The sequence below is a fragment of the Lissotriton vulgaris genome, chromosome 1_1 (genome assembly GCF_964263255.1).
Source record: "Lissotriton vulgaris chromosome 1_1, aLisVul1.2, whole genome shotgun sequence".
In the NCBI taxonomy this organism is placed as follows: Eukaryota; Metazoa; Chordata; class Amphibia; order Caudata; family Salamandridae; genus Lissotriton; species Lissotriton vulgaris.
The window spans coordinates 1,298,134,125-1,298,148,612 of record NC_141685.1 but is presented as its reverse complement, the minus strand read 5'-3'; the positions used below and the strand labels follow the sequence as shown (position 1 = coordinate 1,298,148,612).

The 14,488-nt window shown below is 44.0% G+C and overlaps 1 protein-coding gene across 1 annotated transcript in view; it reads right to left on the bottom strand.

The window, feature by feature from the left end:
* The window catches only part of AAAS (aladin WD repeat nucleoporin), a 414,919-nt gene that overhangs the window by 357,219 nt on the left and 43,212 nt on the right, over positions 1–14,488 (bottom strand). The window contains exon 3 of the mRNA XM_086936522.1: positions 9,760–9,887. Coding sequence (XP_086792648.1) covers positions 9,760–9,887 — 128 coding nt within the window. The remainder of the gene's footprint in view (positions 1–9,759; positions 9,888–14,488) is intronic.

Genomic DNA, 14,488 nt, shown 5'->3' with positions numbered 1-14,488 from the left:
TTTCAAAGAGTATATAAACTTCTTTAAAATCGAAAAGCATAGCTTAATTAAAATTCAGATCATACTCAAAACAGCCCATACACAATCCCTGAAGTGTTCTTTCAGATGATAACTAAACGGCTCCGGACTCTGCTCTGGAGAAATGCCCCACCCGCAAATCGTGCTGTACACCTCCAAAGATCCACCTATGAAGGGAGTATTGCACTGCAGCAATGCTGAATTGGCACACATGTTTGGAACCGCCCAGAGGCACATGCACTATGGGGGATGGTCTTAAATGCCTTGGATTTGGTCACAGGTCGAGCTGGTCTAGACACCATGGAGGCAGGACTGCTGGTGATTTATCGACAGGGAAGGCAGAGAGGAGCAACAACCCTTTTCATAGACCTTGCCCTAATTATAACTAAACCTGCAATTGCCATGAATTGAAAGAATACTTGCCTCTCGAGCATGTCCTACTGGTATGCAGCCATGCTGAAATGGAGTAGAGTAGATTCCACAGTGCTGCACAGGGAAGAAGCTAGGGGTTTTGCGAAAAAACACCATTGCACAGGAGTGTGATTCCCTCTTGTGTGAGTTACAAATCCACTCTGAGGGACCTGATGAAGGCAGGTCGGGTAGCAAGCTGTGACTTTTCTACCCCATCTCACCTTGCGTTTGAAGCCATGCCAGAGATGCCCCTGCCCCCGCCGAATCTCGCTCTTCCTACTCTGTGTAAATGTAGCGGTGCTAGACCGCTGTGGGTGCGCCGGTGTAGGCTATGGTGGAATGGGGGAGCTTGATGCCCGCTCCATACCATAGATGCACCTCCCGTCTGGGGACAACAGATACCAGTTCTGGAAATGCTCGTACCCTGATTGTTTTTACTGTTAACAATGTCTATAGGTACAGTTAAGCTGAGGAATGCATATATGCTCCCAATGGTTGTTATCACAACCCTATGACAGGCCTCACAATTAGATATGAATCGCCTGAATTGATTTGTGTCACTGCATTCAATGTTCTGTTAATTAAGGAGAGAGAGAGGAACTAGAGTAGCTAGTTCGTTTCCCCTGGGATATAGTGGTTAATCAAAGAGAACTAGCTATGTCTGTATGCTATGTGTCTGCATGGGAAACCATTTGGTTTATTATGAAGGCCCTCACCCTCCAACCTAGTTGGTGGCATGCTTCATCATCGGGCCCCACCCGAGGCACCGAGTGCGCCTCAGGTGTGCTGCAACACCAGATTACACCTTCGGACCTTGTGACCGGATCACAGGTATTCCACTGGGCTTGGAGACACAGCCAAAGTGCTAATAAGTCCCGACCCTCCGGCGGAAGTCCAGGGAGTTTTGTCCTCTGTAGACAGGAGTACAAACTGAGAGGAAATACCTCTTGCATATATCAGCACCTTAGCGAGTGCTTCACATACAGGGCACTGATAATCACATAGATCCCTGTAACACCCCACAACTTTAATTTTTAAGAGTTTTGTATAGCGCGAACAAGATCCTTGCAGATATCAGAGCGCTTTACATACATAAGAGAGGAGAGCGCATTAAAGAAAGATTAACAAGGCAATTCGTACATACATATGAAAGGAGAACGCAATAAAGGAACTTAATAGGCGATTTGTCCAGGGAGCGCACAATGCCAAGGTGTGATTGTGTGGTCGATTGAGGCACTGAAATACAAGGGGAGGCAAACAGGCAAACAGTGAATGCATAGTTAATATTCAGGTGAATTAAGCCATGAGGATAGATTTGACTTCTTTTTTGAAGGAGGCAGTGGATGAGATGAGTCTCGTTTATGGCGAGAGGGCATTCCAGATCCTGGGGGCCTTCCCTGAGAAGGATTGCTTGTACGTTTTTTTCTTGTGGAATCTTTGTGGTTTCAAAAGGAGAGTTTCTGTGCTTCTTGTGGCTCTTGAGCCTCCTGAGATTGTCAATTTTTGAGCAATGTAGCTGGGCGAGCTGTGATGTAAGGCTTTGTGAGTAATGCATGCGATTATCGGGTGTATTCTGGCTTCGAGAGGTAGCCAATTCAGAGATTTTAAGTCCGGAGAGATGTGCGAGCGTTTATTTGATCCAGTTATGAGCCTTGCTGCAGCATTGATGGAGGCTCTTAATGGTGCGGTTGTTGATAGTGGGAGGCCGCAGAGGGCGGTATTTCCATAGTCAATCCGAGGGATAACTAGTGCTTGAACAGCAGTTCTAAAGTCGTTGGCTGGGAGGAAGGGTTTCAGCTTTCTCAAGGTATTGATTCGGAAATTAGCTCCCTTGGTTGCATTGCTAATATGTCGTTGCATATTGAGATTGGAATCGAGGGTGATGCTTAAGGATTTGGCTGAGTCTACAATGATAGGTTGGACGTTGAAAGCAGTGAGGTGTTTCAGCCAGTCCTGGGCGATGGGGATTTAGGAGGTTGGTGCTCTTAGGAGGTCCTGAAGAAAGCCGGTTTAATAAAAAAAAGGCCTGGCTGAATCTAGTCGACCACACTGGACGTGGGAGACCCTAAGTCAACCCCTACACGTCCCAAGCCTTTGTTTTTAACCTCTGCCTGGGGCCCACCAATAAAGTAACCGTTAGGGACCCCAAGGACAGAATTTTAAAATGTCACGCAACACACCTGCACAGCACACTCACCTACCAAAAAACCCGCTCCGCAGTAATATGGTGTCGCAGCACACCTGAGGCGCACTCGGTGCCTCGGGTGGGGCCCGATGATGAAGCATGCCACAAACTAGGTTGGTGGGTGAGGGCCTTCATAATAAACCAAATGTTTCCCATGCCGACACAGAGCATGCAGACATAGCTAGTTCTCTTTGATGAACCACTGCATTCAATGTGGCATTGCCTGCTTTTACATGCAGATACTTAATAAAAGTGTTTTATTTAAAAATTAAGGGGGTATAGCACTCAAGTCAAGAAAAGTGTTATTGTATGATTAATTAAAACCTTGACAATATATGCTTTTAAGAGAGACATGCTATAAGAAAACCAATATAAAAGAACAAAACAGTATAGAATCATCTGACGCCAAGTAGAGGTATGATATCAGGAGAGTATAAAACATAACAAGCATTTACAATGCAATAGGTCTCGCAATGACATTGTTTTGAGCTATTGGCATTGAAAATGTTACTGTTTTTTTTTCCCTTCGTGAAACATTAATGAAGTAATAGCATTGTAAATTTCAATGTCTCCTACCCCCCATTGACCCCTGCATACAGATATAGATAGGAACCGCACTACATATGGGCACACATGCATGCACACGCTTAGAAACACACGCACCTCATGAGACAGACACACTAATACATAGAGGCACACAGTTGCACCGAAGCACGTGATCCCACACACAGGCACACTGAGTCACTGGCACACTGAAGCTTTGGGTCTGAATGGCCACGTTCAAACCTGGCTGAAGACAGACTGATTCCCTCCCAGTACAACGATCATTATGAAGGTTGATAGGAGGAAGGATTACACAACCCCAACTCAGTCACACTGTTATTATGTTACACGTCTTTCTTTAAAGTCACTGGAGTGCAGTTCAAAGGGCTGTGCCGCATGGGTCACTGCAAGCCACGGAATAGCGCGGTCTACAAATAGCGCCTGCTCCCTATTACTACTTCGTAGCGCCTTGGGAAACAATTAGTGCCATCACCGATGTTTAGATTTTGAGAATGTTTTAAAAGAAAAGAGGCGTTATCACCCATCTTGTGAGTTTGGTACTCATGTTATCTAGCTCCGAAGGATGAAAGGCTGAGTGGCTCAGGCTCTGTGATAGACAAACAACTGAGATGTATTAAACCACTGAGCTTTCTACAGCCCACGGTCTGAGGAATCAAATGAGTATTTTGTGCCTGAAATAATTAGGGCAGGGAAAACAAGTGGAAATGACAAATTATTTTATTAAGAACACTGCAAACCGTTGGTCCTGTATACAGAAGAATTATTAGGCAAGCAATGTTAGAAAGCACTGTCTGCCGCCCGTGCTGCTTCGGGCGCCTCGTTGCACCATTTCCGGATTTTATCGTTTTGTGTAATGTTATACTTTAATTCTAGGAGCCTCTCTCGTCAAACAGGGCCCCTTGGCGCACTAACAAAGAAGCTTCCAAAGATGACCATGTAAGAAAGGCTTATAGTGTCACAACATAAGATTCGAGGATTCGGAGTCCGATCCACAGTCTGTGTTATTACTTTAATATGGATAGTTGAGGGGGCTAAGTCGAGCCTTTGAGCCTTCGTAATTACCTGAACACTCTCTTAAAAACGATTAGGTGTAACTTTTCCATGGTTTTGGTGAGTTGTCCAGGAAAGGCCTCACAGCCAAAGGTATTTGCGGAAGGTAAGACAGCCCTTAGCACTTTCATATTGGAGCTGAAGAGGGGCTTTCAAGGGCAGCATTCAGTTGGCAAAGGCTAGTAGTAATGAGCGCAACCTTGTCCTTGAGGTGACTCAAGTGTGTTTTGATGCCTCCATTTGCCAAAGGCCATATGCTCAAATATTTGTTAGATTGTTCTCCTGTTATTTTTAGAGGGCCGAGGGACCAATAAAGATTTGATTTCTTGCGTGTCCTACCAGGAATTTCACCTTTGTTTTCGAGTCATTTACAATCATCTTATTTGCAATACTGTGTCTGTGAAGGGCGTTTAGGACTCTCTGGAATCCTATTTTGAAGTGGTCAAGCAATACAATATCGTCCGCATATTGCAATATTGTAATCTAGACTTTTCCTTTTTTGGAGGGAGTATAGATTAAATAGTATTGGAAACAAGACACATCCTTGCTTTAGCCCATGATTTGTGTAAATCTTCCTGATTAGTGCAGTATCAGACAGCTTGACTCTCACCCAAGTTGATGTATACAACGATATAATAGCGTGAAGTAGGTTGTTAGGAATTCCCCATGCCTGGAGTTTGCTTAATAAATTACCACTGTCCACCATGTCAAATGCCGAAGAGTAGTCAACAAAACATGCATGAAGAGCAGGTGACTTCTGGCTGGTTGTCTTGTGGCTGAGGTAGGAAAGACGGACTATTTTATCCAGTGTGGAAGAATTTGATATGCAATATAGACATAATTCAAGTGCTTACCGGCAAGGCGGTGAACAGAACACATTTCTAATGGTTCTGGAATGGAACGGATTTGTTTGGTCAAGTCTACTTTGAGGAGACTCGTTTGGATTCTCCAGCGTGGGTATTTCCTCCGGTACTGATAAAAAGCTACGTTTCTCGAACCATGTGGGGGTACACACACATTTTAAATACATACATATTCATTTTTTTAAATAATTCTCTAAAGATAACATTTCTATACCAGGCAGAGACTGGACCCAAATCAGTCACTGACAAAGTATATTTCACTTGACAACCACTCCAGAAAGGGAACTACCAAAACGCAAAGCAGGGATTACTCTTCCTTTCATGGTACTTTCACATACTGATATACGGCACTTCTGCCTCAAGCGTTCTGAAATGTGCCCTAGGTCGAAATGCACAGAAGGGTCGTAGGACAGTCCATTCTCTATGTTAGCATTTAGGACTAAGATTTCGATTTGAAAACATTAGCGATGGGGTAGGTTAAGATGGCAAGAGAAACAGACTCAGGGCCCGATTACGAGTTTGGCAGTCCATAGGACTGCCAAACTCTCAGTGGCGGTGCAGTGGCGGTCGTGGACCGCTGCACCAGCGGTCTGACTGCCGTATTACGATTACGGCAGACGGACCGCAACAGGACTGTTGCAACCTTCAGGGATCCCCAATCCTTGGTAGGGGTGTGGTGGTCTGAGGGTCGCAATATGCTGGTGGTGCCGCTGCGGCACTGACAAGCGTATTACGAGTTTCCTCACATCCACCCATTTCAAGGTGGTGAGCCCGCCATGAAAAGGGGGACAGTGAGGAAACTTAGGGGGCCCTATAGGGTTCCCTGTTACATTAGGGCCATGGGATGCATGCATGGGGCACATGGTGTTCCCCTTGCCTGCATGCATCCCCTTTCCTGCACGGCATGGACTTTATAGTTAATGCCCTGCAGGAACATGCTTTGGAGCTCCCATTGCAGAGCTTGTTTAATAGGCACCGCTGTGGAAACGCCAAAAGGACCACCTGCCAGACTACGAGATAACTTGTAATCTGGCGGGCAGTGAGGTGTGAGGTTTGGCGGTGTGGGAGCAGGGCGGTGGCGGCCCACTCCCACACCACCAGATTCATAATAAGCCTCTCAGTTTTATGTTAGGACACTGAACCAAGCCACTAGTTCGCAGATTATGCGTTATTGCACATTTTCTTTGCATTCCAGCATGCCCATTTTTGTTTCTCTCATTGTAAAGGATAGGTGGCATTATCAGAATGCTTAGTCTAACTAGACTATTTTAGTGACTCACTCCATTCAGGTGGCAGAGGACGGAGATATCTTGGCCATTGTGTATCAGTGACTAGTTGATTGCAGTTACCCAGTTTAAGTAAACGTATATAGGTGGATTTGTCTCAAGGTGCTTGTGGAAGACAACTTACGTTGATGAAATCAGTTTGCAAAAATGTCACCTCGGAATTCATAATTACCAAATGCTTGGAGTTAACAGAAATAATACATAAAATGTCAATTCATGGCCAAGTGAGGGAGGCATCGACCTTTTTAATAAACTGTTATAAGACGTTTCGCCTTAACTCATGTTAGGAGCATTATTAAGGGTCACCTATATAAGAGAGAACTGTTCTCTTGTATATGTATATGGAAACTTGCGGCAGTGAAACCCTTACAGAAAAAACCCCTTCCTGACCCTGCGACTCTTTCCAATCTGCGACCTATCTCACTTCTCCCAGCATTATGTAAGATCGCTGAATCACTGGTTAACAAACAGCTGACCATGTTCTTAGAAGTCAACGAGATATGGCATCCCAATCAGGCGGGGTTTAGAGCCCAGCATTCAACAGAATCGGCTCTACTGTACACGACAGACACCATTCGTACTGCCCTAGACCAAGGAAAGAAGGCCGTCCTGATTTTATTAGACCTGTCGGCGGCCTTCGACACGGTCTCTCATGCCATCCTATTAGATCGGCTAAAAACATCGGGCGTGAAGGGGACGGTACTAGAGTGGTTGGAAAACTACCTAAGGGACAGGAGACAGGTGATAACCCTGGGGGAATTTACCTCCACGGAAAAACATCAGACGATGGGAGTACCCCAGGGGTCCAGCCTCAGCCCGACATTATTCAATGTCTACACTGCGCCTCTGATTAAACTAATATCATCTTTTGGCATAGAGGTAGTAGCATATGCCGATGATACGCAGTTAATACTGGTTACGGATAGGGACAACCAGTCATGGGAAGAAACATTCAAGGAATGTTTAACTGCCACCTTTGATTGGATGCGGAAGAATCACCTAAAATGTAATACAGGAAAAACAGAGATCATTCCGCCAGGCCCAAATAATGACTTTATTCCCAGGCAATGGTGGCCAGAAAGGGCAGAAATACCGCCTCATACAACCATAGTTGCTCGGAACCTGGGGGTCACGTTTGATTCTAATCTCGCCTTCAAGCAGCAGGCAATAAAAGTGGCAGGAATGTGCTTTGGCTTAATCAAAAGCCTGAGGAAATTCTTTGATTTACTCCCTTTGGAGGCGAGGAAAACTGTTGCAGTAGCGTTGGTAACGTCGCGCTTAGATTATTGCAACAGTTTGTATGCTGGCACAAATTAAAGAAGTAACTTACAGGCTTCAGCTAGTGCAAAGCGCTGCTGCCAGATTGGTGCTAAAATGGCCAAAAAGATCGTCAGCCTCAGGGGCATTAAAAGCTCTTCATTGGCTTCCCATTGTAAAAAGGATCCTGTTCAAGGTTTTGATTATAACATTTCGAGCAATGCACAAAACAGGACCATTATATCTGCAGAAAAAATTCAAGAGATACTGCCCAACCAGAAACCTACGATCATCAAATTCCAATACTCTGGTGATTCCTAGGTTTCGTTTAAAAACCCGTGGAGGAAAGTCCCTGGCAGTACTGGGTGCAAAGGCTTGGAATACTCTGCCTCTTGCCCTGAGAACTCTGGATAAAGAAACAGAGTTCCGCAAAGAATTAAAAACTTGGATATTTAAACTGCAAGATAGCATGGCCAGAACTCTGTTTTTGGTCCAACTCTGAGTCACTTTGTCATCTGGTAATTTGCCGGAGGTAGCGCCTAGATGCTCCATTGGAGCGATTGCTGCGCGATATAAATAAAATTTTACATTACATTACATTACATGTCTTTCAGAGGCGTTTGCCTGGATTCATGTTGTGCACCACATGTTGTGAATATCTGGTAGTCGCATTTCACACTTGCACATATTCTTTGCCAGCAGTCGCTTGCCACAATCCACTTCACATGCATCGCCCCAGCTGGGTTTGGCCACTGATTTACATTAAAAATAAGGCATTCAATGTCACGGTAAGTGGTTGTGATGTGCCACGGCAGCCACTTCCTTATGCATGTGCAGCATTTTAAAATGTGCTTAAGAATTAATTTCTGACACTTTAAGCTTAAACTTATATTTAACCTTGCAGCGGAAATACAGTAGAGTCTAAAGCAGAAACACCCCTTCGCAAACAGTATGATGGTCAAACAAGTTTGCCTTAAGAGAACAAAAAAATAAAAAGGAAGGGCAGCAGAAAAATTAAAGAGACAAGGAAATAAATTACTTTCCACGCATTTTCATAGTGGGTCAAGAAGACGAGTCAAATCGTCCACCTGCAGCTGGCATGCTATTTCCAGTCGACCACGAAAACATTTAACTCAATAATTCGAATAATGAAATGAAAAACCGTACATAGAATAAGTTAAAACAGCATCAAGGACAGTCAATGGCTGGGCAATATGTACTAAATGTAAATAAAAGATACAGAACAGGTAAGAGTTAGCGTCGGAAAATGCATAAAGGGGGATACAAGAGAAAAAATACAGTCATACATATCACAGACTGAGGTGTTGTCAGCTGACTAGGTCAGGAAAGCAAAACACAACTGAGAAAATCATTGCAAAGAACTCCCACCCCAACAAATGTTTATTAACATGAACATTTGTTGAAACAGACAAAACCATGTTGGTTAAAAAGTGTGCGAGGCTTCTCTATAATGATTTGCACTAATGACGGCCTGTTGTGCTCTCTATACTGAAGCAGACAGGCATGGGTGTCTAGCTTAGTTAGCTCTGCCTTGCTTGACGGATTGCACCGTTACTACGGGGCAGCCCCGCATCTTTAAAGCCAGTCACCTGATCACTTCCTATTCATCATCTTGCTACCATCTCCATTGCGCTTTCTTCACATTTACAAGCCAAGACCTGTAAAACTATGGGCCTGATGTATCAAAGGGGTTGGGAAAATGCGTGAGCACACATGGGCCTATAGGAGCGAGCCTTTATGTACCATGAATTAGGTGCAGAGCAAAGAAAGATACCTTGACAGCAAGCACAATTTGTTGTGACGCTTTTTATCGTTTAATTCGAATCCACTCAGCTCTGATCAATTGGTACTTCCTCTCCACAGACAGGGTCTTGCAGTACCTTCGATGCACTGCCACTTTTTGGTGCAACTTTACATTACGTTCACTAGATCTGTGCACTGCACCAATCCAATACTGCCTGTACAGTCAACGCTCTCAGTCGAGCAGCTGGGACAAACGCGTTCATGAGCTTACACCCTAAACTGCCAGTCACAACTCTTGGACAACCCCCTCCGACATCCTGAGATGTTAAGTTTAAATAATAAATAATAAAAAACGTCTCACCAGGCATTGCGGCATCGCTTCCAAATGGACTCGCGGTGGTGGATAAAAGCTGCCTTCGTGCTGTGCTCCGGGCGCCCGTGAGGTTTCAGACTTTCCTTGGGGATCATCAAAACGGGCAAATTTACACCCTTCAAAACAACAGACAGACATCAGTTGGAGGAAGCATTAGGGAAGTTGCTCGGCAGTGATTCATTTGTGAAAGAAAACATAAGTGCTAAAGCCCTCGTCCGGCGCCGCTAAAGACAAACCATCCCAGCTAGTGACCATCACACTCCTACTACAAGTGACAGTCGGGCTATTCCAGGCCCCCAAACCCTTAAGAATGGCTTGGGCTGCAGGTATACAATAAAACAACCGTGATGCTCATCTCTTAATTAGACAAACAGCGACACCATGTGGTAGGCTGCTAAAAGCTTCTTTACATTCTTGTCTCTTATTAACTACACCTGTGGTTCCCAAACTGTGCGCCGCGGCGCCCTGGTGCGCCGTTATCAGTAGCCAGGGGCGCCGCCGCACTATGTTGGAAAGATAGCATCTGGCCTCGTTAGGCCCCCTGTGCAGCGATGTCAGAAGTGCAGAGCGCAGGAACACCAGAGTAATTATGCGCGATTAAAACAAACAAACACACGATCACACGCACCCTCCTGCATGAATAAACAGACAAACGCTGCGCACAGGCTTCATTTCTAACAAACCAAGCCCCATTTTCTTTCTTTTCCTACATGGGGAAAAATGTAACTACCATGGAGAGGTTGGCAGGCTAAACACTGCAAAGATTTATGACTTCAGAGTCTGACAGTAAAACATGTTTTTGCTAGCAGACGGTGGCTAAAAAAAGTAAAATGATTATCGGGTCTTTATATATTGATACAGTTTGAATGATCTGAAGAATAGCAGGCGTCATGCAGAGCTATGCGAAAATAATCCGGATGTCAAATTACCTATAACGGTGAAATGAAAACCAATAAATCATACCATCTGACTTGCAGATATTTCAGGCTACTGTGCTACGAGGCGAAATACAAAAAGCAGCCACGGGAAACACTGAATGGAATATGGCATTGTTATGAAACCGCTGTCACGTGCCACGCTATTTAATTTTAGGCAACTTTAAGCCGAACTGTCTGACGAATGATTTAAAATGTTAGCATTATGTACGTGCTGATTGACAAGCATTTTGTTATTGTAATACATTTTAGCAACAGCCGTCAGTTGTTTTTAACTAGCTAGCACCCGCCACAAGTTCGACAATAATACAAAGTTTACATTTGCATTCAAACACACGATCTCCAGATGGCATGCTGAAACATATATTTGACTTTCAAAGATCTCATAATAAATAATAAAAACCAGAGGTGTAGATTTTTGAACATGCCCTTGGCCCTGTAAGTGAAAAGGTATTAAACAGATGCATTGCTTCATTCCAATCTGTTTACAAACTAATATTGCTATGGAAATGTCCTCCAAAGAAAAGCAAGGATATTTTATTCATTCATTTTGTTCTTCCGTAAAAAACAAACAGATGATAGTTATTGCTCAACCAATTCTGAATCAGGCTGTAAAGATTATGTTATCAGATAATTAGCATTGTGATATATGAATGGTGCAACAAACAAAATGGGTCCAAAAATAATTATTACGGAAGGTGTGAAAGCATTTTATAAAGCAATAATGTGACTGGCACAAGGTGGCACCCATGTATTAGGTCAAAGTGCTGACTTAATCCACTGCCACTTTTTAGGTCAATGAGGGGGAAACGACAGAAAAAGTGCAAGAAAGAGTGGAGGAAAGACACAGAGGACACAGGAGAGTGAAAGGGGGAGATTGAGATGAGGGTAAAAAACGGAGGGAAGACACAGAAGGAGAGTGAAAGGGGAGCTTGAAATGAGGGGGGATTGACAAAGTGGAGGAAAGACCTAGAAGGAGAGTGAAGGGGGAGATAAAAGTGAGGAAAAAATTAGGGAAAAAGGAGAGAAAACGGAGCAAGAGAATGGAGACAGAGGTCCATTGGACCACCAGGGATGAGGCGCAGGTGAAACCTGCAGGTGGAAGAGGGCCTCCAAACCCAACACTCAAAGTGCAGGGGCTTGGGTGGGGAAAGGCCTCACTTAATGGGGGAGCTGGGATGGAGAGCAATTTCACTGACAATGAGTCAGTGATCATACCCCCACATCTGTAGATCCACCAATGCTCTCGGCTATTCCATTTATTTGTTACAACTAGCAGCTAGACTCGCCTTTCATGTGTAAAAGTTTGAAAATAATTAGACCAGTGGGCTCTGCCAATATTTATCAGTCTTTGGCATGGTCCAGCAGGTAAAATTAAAATCCTGAATAAAGCATAAAAAAAGAAACTTGCTGCATTGAGGATAGAAAAACAAAAAGGATTGCTATGACCACAAAATGCATGTATGAAGTACAGATTATTAATCTGTGTGCTGTGGAGAATTAAAATGATCCCTCCTTCATTCCAGTGTGCAAACTCCATAATAAAAGGTGAAATGCCAATGGCATGAGGTGGGAGAGTGGGCTCTGGGTGGGCCACCATGTCAAGTCAACCCAACAAATACGTGAACCACTGCAATATTTAAGTACATCCTGTATCTCGCCCTCCCTAATGTGCATTTATAAAAAATATTTTTTGTGTTTACTTTCGAAATGGAAAAAGTGCTGTAGATGTGCACCCCAGGTCTTGCCAATATACTACTCGTCACCTTTAATTTAAAGAAAAGGAGAAAAATCATCTGTCCAGTGTACCAAAATTTGCGATGTGATGCTATTCGGGTACTAGTTGATGTGCTTACAACACCTCTGAGAATGACTAATGGTCTGCTGGTAGTTTGTGAATAGCTCGCTAGCAGCTGCTATCCTTTTTATCCCTAATACCTTCACTGCATCCCAATTAATTTAAGGAAGCCAACAGGAAGTATTCCTGAGGTCTTGCTTTCATCCCCCCACCCGCCCACCGGTAAAAAAAAATGGTTGGGAGCCACGGCCAACTGCCAATTAGTTCAAGGGAGCCACAGGTTAAAAAAGTTTGGGAACCAACTACACTGTGACAAGAGAATTACATAGTTGAAAATAAACTGAGACACGCGGATACAGCAAGAATTACGGAGGGAAATCGCAGACGCGAGACGCTATTGTGCCGAACTAATCAGACAGAATGGTAAATAGAAAAGACGCAGTAAGACTGTCTGAACAAACTGGTATTTGTTAGGTGTATGTTCATATAAAGTGCTTTAGGGGCATTAAAAATCAAACTTCCAGAATAGACCTCCGAGTGGAGCAACATCAGGGGGATTTAATAAGTGGTCCTGTGCGTCGGTACACATCTAAACGAACGTTTGCTATGATTTGCTTCGAGTATTCAAAACCAGGAGACTGCGACTCTACAAGCCTTGTCTCCTGTCTTAGGAGGACTGACTTAACGATGTGGTACTCTGTCTGGAGAAGATATATTGAGACCTGCGTGGGCAAGAGATCTGCAGAAGTCTGAAATTTAGAACCAAGAATGAGGGGAGGGCCCAATGAACAATTCTGTGCAACTGAACTAACTTAATGAATATATGTACCATGGCAGTGAAAGTAAATGTAAATCAATAACACATTATTAGAGCTACTATAAAAATAAACACATGTTCACACATTTAGTACTAAAATGAAGAGATCAAATTTAAATGTATTTCACAGTACTGCAAAAGTGACATGAGAAAACATGTTTTAAAGCCTTATATACTGCATATAACAAAAAAGTTACTTACCTTCAGTAACGCTCCTTTTGATGGATACTCTTTCAAACCGCAGCTACATCACCCGTAAAATATTCCCATTGTGCCAGATTGTATCCAGAATCATTTTGAGCATAGCCCCGGCCTGTCCTCCGGTAAGTAGCATCGTGCGACTCCACATCGATCCCACTCCGCCCCGGAAGTGATGGTCGGAGCCGCAAGTAATCGTCACTCCCAAACACACTGACATTTTCTTTCTTGATACAGTCCATGCCATAAGACGTAGAGCTCGGCGTGCCAATTATTGGCACCAGTGTGCAGAAGTTTAATTTGGGACATTTTCATCTTGGAAAAGAGTCCATTCCACACAATGGGGGCGAAGGTGGGCATTGAGACATCTGATATTTGAGTATTCACCAGAATCAGCATTGAAGAAGTTAAGTAACTTGTTATTCTGATGGATACTTCCAATCCCAGATTCTTCATCTTTAGAATAGATACCAAAGCAGTACCTAAACACGTGGTGCGCCTGTGGAATTGCTCAGACCAAAATGTCTACCAGGTACCGAACGACCAAAATGTCCTTCCTGTCGGACCTGGCTGTCAAGGCAAAAATGCTTTCTTAACATGTGCACTGATGCCCACGATGTAGCCTGACAACTAGCACATACACTACACATGCCACTCACTTAGGCCTCGTGAAACGGGTCCTCAATCCTTCTGGAGGATGTTTTTTGACCATTGTGGAGCAGATTTTAATGCAGAGACCCACACACTTGGATAAAGTACTCCTCCGCATTGCCGGTACTCCACTTTAGGCAGAATGTGTCTTCGAGAGATGGCATTCTTGGGAACTCCAGCATGGAAAAGTGTTGACATTGCACATTCTCTACGGTCATGAAGAGACCAAGCCTGGGTTCTTCCCATTGCTGGAAGAAGTCCTTCACTACCTCAGGGTGTAACTGTCATTTGTGATCTGCTGTGTGAGTTCATCCACCC